This window comes from Sus scrofa, chromosome 13, assembly GCF_054392235.1.
Source record: "Sus scrofa isolate SSC_HxYL_T2T_F1_AM1 chromosome 13, Sscrofa_HxYL_maternal_Yorkshire_Landrace_v2.0, whole genome shotgun sequence".
Lineage (NCBI taxonomy): Eukaryota > Metazoa > Chordata > Mammalia > Artiodactyla > Suidae > Sus > Sus scrofa.
This window is the reverse complement of record NC_139395.1, coordinates 49,879,562-49,892,425: the sequence shown is the minus strand read 5'-3', so window position 1 is coordinate 49,892,425 and position 12,864 is coordinate 49,879,562. Positions and strand designations below refer to the sequence as shown.

The 12,864-nt window shown below is 40.2% G+C and overlaps 1 protein-coding gene across 8 annotated transcripts in view; it reads left to right on the top strand.

Moving 5' to 3' along the window:
• Positions 1 to 12,864, top strand: part of SFMBT1 (Scm like with four mbt domains 1) — a 155,490-nt gene that overhangs the window by 135,971 nt on the left and 6,655 nt on the right. For all 8 annotated transcript variants that reach the window (XM_084988557.1, XM_021068955.2, XM_021068953.2 and 5 more), the window contains 5 exons: positions 1,799 to 1,841; positions 4,554 to 4,618; positions 7,065 to 7,204; positions 8,409 to 8,518; positions 9,750 to 9,925. In XM_084988557.1, coding sequence (XP_084844683.1) covers positions 1,799 to 1,841; positions 4,554 to 4,618; positions 7,065 to 7,204; positions 8,409 to 8,518; positions 9,750 to 9,925 — 534 coding nt within the window. The remainder of the gene's footprint in view (positions 1 to 1,798; positions 1,842 to 4,553; positions 4,619 to 7,064; positions 7,205 to 8,408; positions 8,519 to 9,749; positions 9,926 to 12,864) is intronic.

The window sequence follows — 12,864 nt, the reverse complement described above, 5'->3', positions numbered from 1 at the left end:
AGGCTTCAGTTCCTTGCTGGCTGTTGATTGGAGGCTTCTCTCAGTCTCTTGCCATGTGGGCCACTTCATAGGGGAGCTCACAGCATGGCAGTTGACTTCTGTCAGAGCCAGCAAACAACAGAGTAAAAGAGGTTGAGCAGGGAATTCCCGCTGTGGCTCAGCAGGTTAAGAATCTGACATAGTCTCTATGAAGATTCAGGTTCAATCCCTCCCCTCACTTGGTGGCCATAGATGTAACCATAAAAAAATGGTTGAGCAGGACAGAAGTCAGTGTGTTTTATAATTTAAAGTAATCTTTCCCCCTACTTTTAAAAACAGCTTTATTGAGAAATAATTTATAACCCCTAGAACTTGCTCCTTTATTTTTTTTAGTGCTGCACCAGCGACATATGGAAGTTCTCAGGCTAGGGTCCAATTGGAGCTGCAGCTGCCGGCCTCTGCCACAGCCATGGCAACTTGGGATCTGAGCCACATCTGCGACTTACACCACAGCTTGTGGCAACACTGGATCCTTAACCCTCTGAGCACGGCCAGGAATCAAACCCACGTCCTTATGGATACTAGTTGGGCTTGTTACTGCTGAGCCACAACAGGAACTCCAAATTTGCTCCTCCTTTAAAGTACAATTGACCGTTGAACAATACATGTTTGTACTGTGTGGGTCTCCTTATACACAGATTTTTTTCAATAAATATGTACTACAATACTACATGACCCTTAGTTAGGTGAATATGTGGATGCAAAACCACACATACAGAGAGTAGAATGTAAAGTTAAACATGGATTTTCAACTGCACGGCACCCCAATCCTTGTGTTATTCAAGGGGAAATTGTATTTAAATCCTGGTTCTGTGTATACTTAAGTAGCAAGTTACTATTAATAAGTATTGATGTATCCTTATCAAAAAATAAAAATAATATATTTCAAGCCTCCCTGGGACAGCCAGCTCCTATGAATATTTTCTGGTGGGAATATAAAATGGTGTGGCTACTTTGAAAAACAATCTGGCACTTCCTAAATGTAGTTATATACTCAGGAGAAAATAAAATATATATCCACATAATAAGCTTTACACAAACATTCATGGTAGAAACAGTCCAAGGGTCCATCAGCTGATGCACGGATAAACAAATGTGGTATCTCTGCACAGTGGAATAGTGTTCAGAATATAAAGGAATGAGGTATTGATATGCTCTAGCACATGGACAAACTTTGAGAACACTAGGCCCGTCACCAAAAGACACATGTTGTCTGATTTCATTTATAGGAGCAGGCAGATTTAGAGAGGAAAAGTAGATTAGTAGTTGCCTAGAATAATGTGGAAGTGGAAGGTAGAGAGGTGATTGCTAAGGGGTGCCGAGTTTATTTTTGAGATGATTAAAATATTTTTTAGTAGACTGTGATGAAAATATTTTTTAGTAGACTGTGGTGAAAATTGCCCGATTTTGTGAATATACTAAAGATCATTGACCTGTGTATAGTTGTTCCTCAGTTTACATGGGGAATGGGTTCCAGGTCCCATCCTGCCGTGGATACCAGAATCTGCAGGTGCACAAGCCACAACTGGCCCTCTCTCTCTGGGCTTTTGCGTCTCCAAATCAGCCAGCCATGCATTGTGTAGTACTACAATATTTACTATGGAAAAAAATCCACATACAAGCAGACTCATGTAGTTCACACCCATGTTGTTCAAGGGTCAACTGTATGCTACTGTTAGCTTAATGAATTTATATTTTTTCCTTTGTCCTTTTATTTTTCTTGACATTTATATATATATATATATTTTTCTTTTTATAGTACACAAACAGAGGAAAATTGCTGTGGTTCAACCAGAAAAACAGTAAGTAATAGTATGTTTGAAAACTTAACTTTTGAAAGTTAGTTAAGATATCTAGAAAAAGAAGTAACTATTTCAGAGAGTATATCTCCTCATACATTGTTTTCTTAGATGGAAGCATCATCCTTTAATTCAGCTTTGATAGTTTACATACTTCTCACACCATGTGCATTTTCTAAAATGGTATTGCATACAAATGGGTAGAACCCATTCTCAAGATGTATCCCCATTGAAGTTTTCTTTGGCTTTTGGATGCTGAAGACATTTGAATAATTGAGGAAATAAGAGTCTCTATGCTAGTATTTGTAAGGAAGACCAAAATTTTAAATCAAGATATGATTTGTCACAGTGAAAAAAACTTGAGGTAGAAGACAACAGGTAACAACTCTATAAGAAAAGCCACATTCAGAGGACATCCACATGTCCTGTCCAGAAGCCCTTTGTACTATTACTGTCCTACTCACTTTTGAGCAGCAAAGAGTTACTGGTACCTTCAAAATTCAAGAGTTTCTGGGGAGTTCCCATTGTGGCTTAGTGGTAACAAACCCAACTAGTATCCATGAGGATCCAGGTTTGATCCCTGGTCTTGTCCAGTGTGTTAAGGATCTGGTGTTGCCACAAGCTGTGGTGTAGGTTGCAGACTCAGCTCAGACCCTGCCTTGCTGTGGCTGTGGTGTAGGCCGGCAGCTTAAGCTCCACTTCGCCCCTAGCCTGGAAACTTCCGTATGCCACAGACACGGCCCTAAGGAGCAGCAAAAAAAAAAAAAAAAAAAAACCCAAGAATTTATATATACATGTGTGTTTTTAAAAATTGGGCTTTCTGTCTTAGTTAGCTTGGGCTGCCAGAACAAGTTACCACAGGCTGGTGGCTTAAACAACAAAAACTTAAGTTTCATAGTTCTGGAGCTGGAAATCTAAGATCAAGGTATCAGGCCAATTTGGTTCCTGGTCAGGGCTCTCCTCCTAGCTTGCAGACAGCCATCGTCTTTTAATGTCCTCACATGGCAAGGACAAAGAGGAAGGGAAATCTTCCTTTCTTATTCTCTCTCTCTCTCTCTTTTTTTTTTTTTTTTTTTTTTTTTTTTTTGTCTTTTTGCCGTTTTCTTGGGCCGCTCCCGCGCCATATGGAGGTTCCCAGGCTAGGGGTCGAATCGGAGCTGTAGCCACCGGCCTATACCAGAGCCACAGCAACGTGGGATCCAAGCCGTATCTGCAACCTACACCACAGCTCACGGCAATGCCGGATCCTTAACCCACTGCGCAAGGCCAGGGATCGAACCTGTAACGTCATGGTTCCTAGACGGATTCATTAACCACTGAGCAACGTCGGAAACTCCTCCTTTCTTATTCTTAAAAGGCCACCATTCCTGTTGAATTAGAGTCCCACCCTTTTCACTGTGTAAAAGCCCTATGTTCCCACATAGTCATATGGAGGGTTAGAGCTTTTCAACATGTGAATTTAGCAGGACACAATACAGTCTGTAGCAAATTCTGTGTAATTTATAGCTGCTTTTATGGCTATCTGATAATCCAAGTGGAGAGAAAGGCCACAGAATTCTATCCCAGATAGAGAAATGAGAAAGCACTGACAAGAGAACTTGCTTTGGGAGTTCCTGCTGTGGTTCAATGGGATTGGCAGCGTCTTGGGAGCTCTGGGATGCGGGTTCGATCCTGGCCTGGCACAGTGGGTTAAGGATTGGCATTGCCACAGCTGTGGCCTAGGTCACAGTTGTGACTTGGATCTGATCCCTGGCCTGGTAAGTTCTTTTCCTCAAAAGGCAAAAAACAAAGAAAATTTGCTTTGGATTTTTCCTTCACTTGTCAAGACTGGTTCAAAGCCTTAGTCAGGAAGTAGTCCAGAAAGATAAATTAGCCTTTTTTCAGTGATGGCTGCATACTGAATAATTCTTCTTTTATATCATAATTTATCTTTAATTTTGAAATTGATGGAAGAAGGAAACACCTTATATAAAAATATTTGTTTTTTATCTATTAAAAAATAAATACAGATCTTCCTTCACTTTTAATGGGTTTATGTCCCAATAAACCCACCTTAAATTGAAAATATAAGTTGAAAATGCATTTATACACTTAACTCACCGTATATAATGGTTTAGCCATTAGGTTCTCTGAACACTTAACATTATCCTACAGTCAGGCAAAATTATCTACCACAGGAATTCTCATGTAGTTTATTGACTACTGTATTGAAAGCAAAAAACGGAATGGTTGTATGTCAGTTGTTTACCCTGATCTCCTGGCCGACTGAGTTCTACCCAAGATCATGAGAGAGGAATGTACCACATGTCACTAGGGAGAATAAAAATTCAAAGTTCAAACTGGTTTCTGCTGAATGCATATCACTCTCATACCATTGTAAAGTTGAAATATTGTTAAGTCGAACTACTGTAAATTGGGGACCATCTGTAATTTACTTGTGGTTTAAGAATTCCACAAGGAATTCTATAATTTGCTGCTCACGTGAATGAACATATGCAGTATCGCAGCACTGTCTACAGACTGTTTTCCCCCTAGAACATGTACATAGTTTTAAAAACAGTTGCTGTTTTTTAAAAAGTAGGATCAAAGAAGCACCTTTTGCTATAGATTTTGCAGTTTGCCACATTTGCTTTCTTCTTAGATTTAAAGAAAACTAATCCTCACATTTTACTGACTTTTAGGATTATCTCATTATCTTATGTTTTCTTGACCCAGAATACCATCCTCAAGGGCTGTCCATGAGGGTCTGAAGAATCAGGAGCTGAATTCCACAGACTCAGGTATAAGTGCCTGCAATCTTATAGAAAAGATGACCTTTGGTTTCTTTTAATGGACTAAGTCTAAAAATAAACAATACATTTGATTTATGGGAGTAGCTTCATAGAGGAGTCTCTTAATTGTGATTTTGAAAAGTTGCAATTGTCTCTGATGTATTTAGTTTAATGCTTATCTTTAGGCTGGTATTTCTATTCTTTTATAATATTTTAGTTATTATTTACTGATCACTTGTCAGCATTAAAGCCTCCAGAGGTCCTTGAGTTACCATCCATGTGTATAAATGAAGAACCTGAAGCTTTCCATATTATGCTGTTTTCTAAGCTGAGTGATTGAAAGGTGGATATTTATTCTTCTTTAAAACCTTTTTATGGTATACACACCTTATGTGTATATAAACTTATATATATATATATATATACAAATCTTAAAAATTAAATACTGAAAAAAACAGATTGTCCCAGAGGCAATGCCTGATGGATGAGACAAGGATTCTTGCTGAAGTCCTGAGCCTTTTATCCAGGACTCCTTGGAACTCCTCTTGACTCCCCTTTGCATGTAGTATAATGTTTAGCATCTTGGCTGTGTGTATTTTAGTGCAAATTAGGCATCCGGGTGGTATTAATAAGCTAGAAAAGAAAAGAAACCAAAGCTCAGAGAGGTTACACACATTATACTAGAAGGGTTTGAAATGAAACTCAGAGAGTTCCCATTGTGGCGCAGTGGTTAGCAAATCCGACTAGGAACCATGAGGTTGCGGGTTCGATCCCTGCCCTTGCTCCGGGGGTTAATGATCCGGCGTTGCCGTGAGCTGTGGTGTAGGTTGCAGACGCGGCTGGGATCCCGAGTTGGCTGTGGTTCTGGTGTAGGCTGGTGGCTACAGCTGCGATTAGACCCCTAGCCTGGGAACCTCCCTTATGCCTCGGGAGCGGCCCAAGAAATGGCAAAAAGACAAAAAAAAAAAAAAAAAAAAAAGAAAAGAAATGAAACTCAAGTTTTTCTCAAGTTGTCTTTTCTACCCACTGCCTTTTCATTACATCATTTATGCATAGAATATCAGGGCTTTGTGACTCCATATTTTTGATGTATTACTGGCCATTGTAATGTCTACTAAAACTACAGAATTAAGATATCAGTATCTCATGATAGCTAAAATCTTTTTGGTTTGGGTTTTGTCATAGGTCAAGGTACTTTGGAAACAGAGCCTGAGACTCTGATATTTGCATGCAGGAGTTTCATTGGGGAGTGCTTCCCTCCTGAAAAGGGTCAAGGACACAGCGCTGTGCAGAGGGAGAAGTTCAGCCATAATGTAGTGTGGCAAAGTCTCTTCCAGTCCCACAGGGAGCTTTGGAGCTGGTATGGCTGCTCAGGGTCCTCTCTAGTAGCCCTTTGGTGGCCACACCCTTTTACTCCCTCATTTATCAGTTATTGGAGGTGGGCTGCTACTCCCTCCCTACCTCACAAAGGGTGGGACCTTGTGCAAGGTAGCTCTCTCCTACTGAGGGGCAGTTCTGGACTGAGGGCAATTCCAGGATAGACTTTCAGCTGAGAGCTGTAAACTGCCAGCATTCCCAGCAGCAGGGAAACTCCCCAGAGGGGATCTGGGTGGCAGAGTTCAGATGGAGAAGTGGGTGCTGATATGCTGACCACTGTGCTGAGACTGGGTTCTTTATTAGAGAGTAAATGCTGTGTCCGTCAGGATCCTATCAGGAGTGGGCAGTGTACACACGTTTCCTTTGGATTAACAGGGCAGTACCCATCAGAAGAGCTTCTCTTTGCTTTATATGAAAATGAAGATGTTTTAGTGTCTTTGAATTTTTTTTCTATTTAGTAGTTGAATTGCCAAATACTCATATGAGATTTTAAAAAAATTTTGCTTGAGTATAGTATTCACACAGAAAAGTAGTTAAAGAGAGGGGTCTCCAGGCCTTGTTATATACCCCACACCACCTGAAGAATTTATGGTCACAGCATACCTTTGGCCCTCTGAGGAATCCCATGGATAAAAGGGCTCCCACATCATCAAAGGTTGCCAACATAGTAGTTTGGTGGTTTTAAGGGGACAAATTGCAGTTCTGAATAATATTCAGTATCACTTTCTAGGAATATTCCAAAATAGATTATTGAATAGTTGGTCTTTAGGAATTATCATGAATTCGTGAAGTAAATTCTCACTTTCTGTAGTGATAGAAGCTCTGGAACAATGTTACATTAGCCGGGAATTAATCTGCAGTAATTCAGGGTATTGTTTGATTTCAACAGAGTGTGAGCTCTGTAATAGATTTGTTGTAATAGGTACTTCATGGTCAGACAGTGTTAAGCTTCAACATAAGTAATTCGGAATGTTATGTAATGATGGATATGCTTGTTTTTTCCCCTAGTCATCCAACTTTGGAAACATAGAGTAGAAAATGATTCTGTTCTAAATGTTTGTTTCTTTTCATTTCTCAGTTATGGTTAATGGAAAATATTGCTGTCCAAAGATATACTTCAACCATCGTTGCTTCTCAGGGCCATATCTTAACAAAGGAAGAATTGCTGAGCTGCCTCAATGTGTGGGACCTGGGAACTGTGTCCTGGTCCTCAGAGAGGTAAAGTTCTTGTCTAGTGTAAAAAAACTTGGAAATTTCACAAAAGTCTCATAGATTCATTCATACAATATCAGTGTGCTATAGATTGACAACTCTAGGTTTTGTCTTACTTTTCTCATGTATCGGACATTGAATTGGACACGTGATTATTTCTGCCATCTAGAGGACATTCACCTAAGTGTTCTTCATGTAGCAGGTTCACATCTGTCACTGTAGAAAGGTGTTCTGTCAGAGTCCTCATGAGGGCCATGCAGTAGGAGTGAATGTGAGAGTAGTCTAAACCTGAGAGGCTGGGCAGCCTTAACCTGGGACCACGCTAGAGCTACATGCACATCTGCTGGACTTGCGGAGCTGCCCAGCTGGGGTGCCAAACTGTAGGTAACAGACAGGAGGCTATTGAGTTTTTTAGCTCTTAGGGTGACAAGGCTGGGGAAAGGATTTGGAATTATGTACAAGAGTAACTTTTTTTTTTTCTTTTCTTTTTTGGCCACCCATGGCCTATAGAGTTCCTGGGCCAGCCAGGGATCAGATCCAAGTCACAGTTGTGATCTACACTAGATCCTTTAACCCGCTGTGCTGGGCCAGAGATCAAACCTGTGTCCCGATGCTATGGAGACACCACTGAGCTCATTGTGCCACAGTGGGAACTCTTAGAGTAACTTTTTAATTTATGGTATCTATTATGGTCTAAAAGACCATAATATTTACAATATTTCAAAGTGTCTCATTACTGTCTTATTTACAACTTTAGTCAGCTGTCATATCTTCAGTATTATTATTTTGTTAATATTTGTTAATTAATATGAGTAGAATTAAGAGTTCCCATTGTGGTGCACCAGGAGCGAATCCAACTAGGAACCACGAGGTTGAGGGTTCAATCCCTGGCCTCACTCAGTGGGTTAAGGATCTGGCATTGCCATGAGCTGCGGTATAGGTCGCAGACACGGCTCGGATCCTGTGTTGCTGTGGCTGTGGTGTAGGCCAGCAGCCGTAGTTCCAATTAGACTTATCTAGCCTGGGAACCTCCATATGCCATGAGTGTGGCCCTAAAAAGCCAAAAAAAAAAAAAATCTATCTATCTATCTATCTATATATATATATGGCTATAGTTAATGCCTAGGTGACATTCTGGTGGATAGCAAGGTTCTAATGGTCTACTTTTCTTCTTCCCAATCCATATTTCTGCTTTAAAAATGGAGTGCAGGTCCTCACTTTACTTATCAATGCAGCCTATAAACCCAGTCGTGTCCTTCGGGAGCTGCAGCTGGACAAAGACTCTGTGTGGCATGGATGTGGGGAAGTCCTAAAGGCCAAGTGAGTAGGCTCCTCTGATGTTTGTTTGTCCTTAACAGGTCACAGAATCAGTTCTTCCATGGATAGTATTAGGATGCTTATGTTCCCTTGGGGTAGTGCCTCTTAAACTGTTTGTGGTAAGGGAACAGATTTGTTTTTTAAGTTTCCATCCTATTGCAGGCCAGTACTTTTATAAAATACAGAATAAATGAGTTATAAGAAAAATGGAATTTAAAAGACAAAATGCAGGAACAGTTTTTTTTTTTTTGTTATTAGAGTTAAGAGCCGTAAAATTACCTTTGCATCTTACTGTGAAAATTTACAGACATTTACTCTTGTTTTCTGACCCAATCTTGTCTTGGATGGATATTTTGCTAATTTAAAAAACTCAGGAGTTCCCATCATGGTTAAGTGGAAATGAAGCTACTAGTTATCCATGAGGATGCAGGTTTGATCCCTGGCCTCGCTCAGTGGGTTAAGGATCCAGTGTTGCCGTGAGCTGTGATGTAGGTCACAGATGCAGCTTGGATCTGGTGTTGCTGTGGCTGAGGTCAGCAGCTATAACTCCAATTCAACCCCTAGCCTGGGAACCTCCATATGCCGCAGGTGTGGCCCTAAAAAGAAAGCAAAAAAAAAAAAAAAAACAACTCAGCTTTTGGAGTTGTTTGGTAGCACAGTGGATTAAGGAGGATCTGGCATTGTCACTTGCAGTGGCTTGGGTTGCTGCTGTGGTGTGGGTTTGATCCCTGGCCTGGGAATTTCTGCATGCTGTGGGTGCAGCCAAAAAAGAAAACAAAAAAAACCTCAGCTTTTCGTTGTCATAGCATACTAAATTATAAATTTGATTTAACTACAATATAAATTCCTTATTGTTTTCAGAGTCCTCAAACAGTAAGGGACATAGAATATTCTAAGAAGCAAAAATATTTCTCAAGGAGTTCTCACTGTGGCTCAGCAGGTTAAGAATCCAACTAGTATCCATGAGGATATGGAAATGGGTTCGATCCCTGGCCTTGCCCAGTGGGTTAAGGATCCGGCTTTGCTGTAAGCTGTGGTGTAGGTTGCAGACACGGCTCTGATCCTACATTGCTGTGACTGTGATGTAGGCCAGCAGCTGCAGCTCTCTTTCGACCCCTAGCTTGAGAACTTCCATATTCCGCAAGTGCGGCCATCAAATTTTTTAAGATATTTGATTTTTCTCTGTGTAATCACTAGCCCAGTAAACTTGCTATCTGGTATCTTCTGTTGGCAGATACAAAGGAAAAAGTTATCGAGCTACTGTTGAGATAGTGAAAACAGCAGATCGGGTGACTGAATTCTGCCGACAAACCTGTATCAAACTGGAGTGCTGTCCTAATCTCTTTGGTCCACGGATGGTTCTGGATAAGTGTTCTGAGAACTGCTCTGTACTTACAAAGACTAAATATAGTGAGTCATGTTGATCATACCTTATATCCTGGAAAGTTTTTATTTTGTAGACATTCAGATGTAGCAGTGTTACACAGACTTTTTTGATAAAGGGCCAGATAATATTTTATGGTATGGGTCATGTGATCTCTTTTCCATATTCTTTTTTGTTTGATTTTCATTTTTTCTTTAAAGAATACTTTTAAAAATGTAAAAACCAGAGTTCCTGTTGTGGCACAGCAAAAATCAATCTGACTAGTATTCATGAGGGTGAGGGTTTGATCCTCGGCCTCACCCAGTGGATCGGGGATCCGGCATTGCCATGAGCTGTGGTGTAAGCTGACAGCTATAGCTCCAATTCCACCCCCTAGCCTGGGAACATTCATATGCCACGAGTACAGCCCTAAAAATCAAAAATCAATCAATCAGTAAATAAAAATAAAAGCTATTTGTACTGTGTCTTTAAAAAATATATAAAAAACCTTTTTAGCTTGTGGGCTATACCAAAACAGGCCATGGGCCGTATTTGGCCTATAGGCCCTAGTTTGCCAAGTTTTATATATAGGATGTATATAAATTAGCTATCACATCTAATAGGATATGTAATTCATTTATACAGTCTGTAAGTGTTTTTTACATATCCACTGTATTTTGCCACTGTTCTAGCACTGGGATAAGTAGTAAAGAAAAAAAGTTCCTGTCCTCATTGAGTTTACATTTAAATGTGGAAGACAGATAATGAGTGAACAAATGGAAGTGCCATAGGAAAAAAAATGAAGCAAAATAAGCAGAGTAGGGAGTTCCCGTCGTGGCTCAGTGGTTAACGAATCCGTCTAGGAACCATGAGGGTGCGGGTTCGGTCCCTGCCCTTGCTCAGTGGGTTAACGATCCGGCGTTGCCATGAGCTGTGGTGTAGGTTGCAGATGCGGCTCAGATCCTGCGTTGCTGTGGCTCTGGCGTAGGCCGGTGGCTACAGCTCCGATTCGACCCCTAGCCTGGGAACCTCCATATGCCGCGGGAGCGACCCAAGAAATAGCAAAAAAGACAAAAAAAAAAAAAAAAAAAAAAAAGCAGAGTAGGAGAGTGAGAAAAGCTAGGAGCTGGGATGCTATTCATAAGGTGGCCAAGGAAGTCTTCCTGACAGGTGATACAGTACCCTGAAGGGAGCAAGAGAGCCAGCTATGCAGCTATCAGGGTGAGAGTGCTCTGGGCATGTCGTAATAACACCTACTGCCTCTCTCTGCTTATCTTCTCTCTGTGAAGCTACAAAAAGAACAAGAAAAAAAAGTCATTTTTAATTTGAGGTCTTGTCAGGGCATTGTTACCCAAAGAAAATTCTGATCATATTTTTCCTTAAATCCTCTAAGCCCTGATGTCATTTGGGAGAATTAATACAGAGGAGGATTTTACCTTGTTAAACTTGAAGACTTCTTTTAGGGATCTCTAATTCTGTGCCTCTTAGACTTTATCATGCATGCAGATCCCCTGAGGATTTTATTAAAATTGGAGGTTCTGATTCATTGGGCCTGTGGGTATCTGGGGCCTAGTGTCTGCATTTCCAGCAACTCCCAGGTGCTGGTGATGGTGCTCATCCAAGGTCCACATTTAGCATGATGAGATTTCTAATCAGTATTTGAATCACAACGTCATATAAGAGTCTAACCTTCTAGTTTCTACTTATACTCATTGGATTGTAAACTCCTTAAGAGCAGGGTTTGTCTTAGCTTATTATTATTATTATGTCAGATTCAACACTTAGTTTAGTAAATTGAAATGCTTAGTAGCCAAGTGAAATATACTATTCTTATAAGCACCGCTTTGAGCCTTTGGAGTTATGTAGATTTTATTACGCTTTTCATCTGAATTTATTTTTCATGTGATATAATTGAAATTAGCCTAGATTTTAGGAAAGAGCCTTTCTTTTTGGCCATGCCTATTGGTATGCAGAAATTCTTCAGCCAAGAATCAAACACAGGCCACAGCCATGATGATGCCAAATCCTTAGCCACTAGGCCACCAGGGAACTCCTAGGAGAGAGACTTTATAATTTTTCCCAATTAGTAACTTGAGTGATGTTATATGGGTTTACATCATTTAGTATTCATTTTTTTTTGCAAAAAATTACATTATATTTTGGTATTACTTTAATGTATAACTCAGAACTAAACTATATATGCTTCCTTTTTGGAAGTGTCTTTACATTCTAAAATCTATATGAAAATACAAAGGATCTAGAATAGTCAAAATGTCCTAAAAAAGAAGAATAAAGTTGGAGGACCTTAATCCATCAGACTTCAAGTTTTACCAGAAAGCTTGAATAATTAAGAGTAGGATACTGATGAAAGAATAGTCAAATAGAATCTTAGGACAGAACAAAGGTCTAGAAGTAGAGACAGACGTACATAGTTAAAGGATTTTCAACAAAAGTGATAAAAAAATTTAATGGGAAAGGAATTTCTCACAACAGATGGCACAGGTAAAACTGAATACCCAGATTGTACTTTTTTTTTTTTTTTTTGGTCTTTTTAGGGCTGCCCTCGCAACATATGGAGGTTCTCAGGCTAGGGGTCCAGTTGGAGCTATAGCTGCTGGCGTACGCCACGGCCACAGCCACAGCCACACCAGATCTGAGCCATGTCTGCAACCTACTGCATAGCTCACAGCAACGCTGGATCCTTAACCCACTGAGTGAGGCCAGGGTTCGAACCTGCGACCTCATGGATACTAGTCAGATTCGTTATCGATGTGCCACGATGGGAACTCATGAATACCGAGATTGAAAAAAGCAAAATCAAAACCTCCTGGCTCCTACTTCACCATATTTAAAAATTAATTCAAGGTATATCATAGACCTCATGTAAAAGCTAAAGCTATAAAGTGTCTAGAAGAAAACCAGAAAGGTACCCTCACGATCTTGAGCTAGGCAAAGATTGCTTAGACAGGACACGGAATTCACTAAT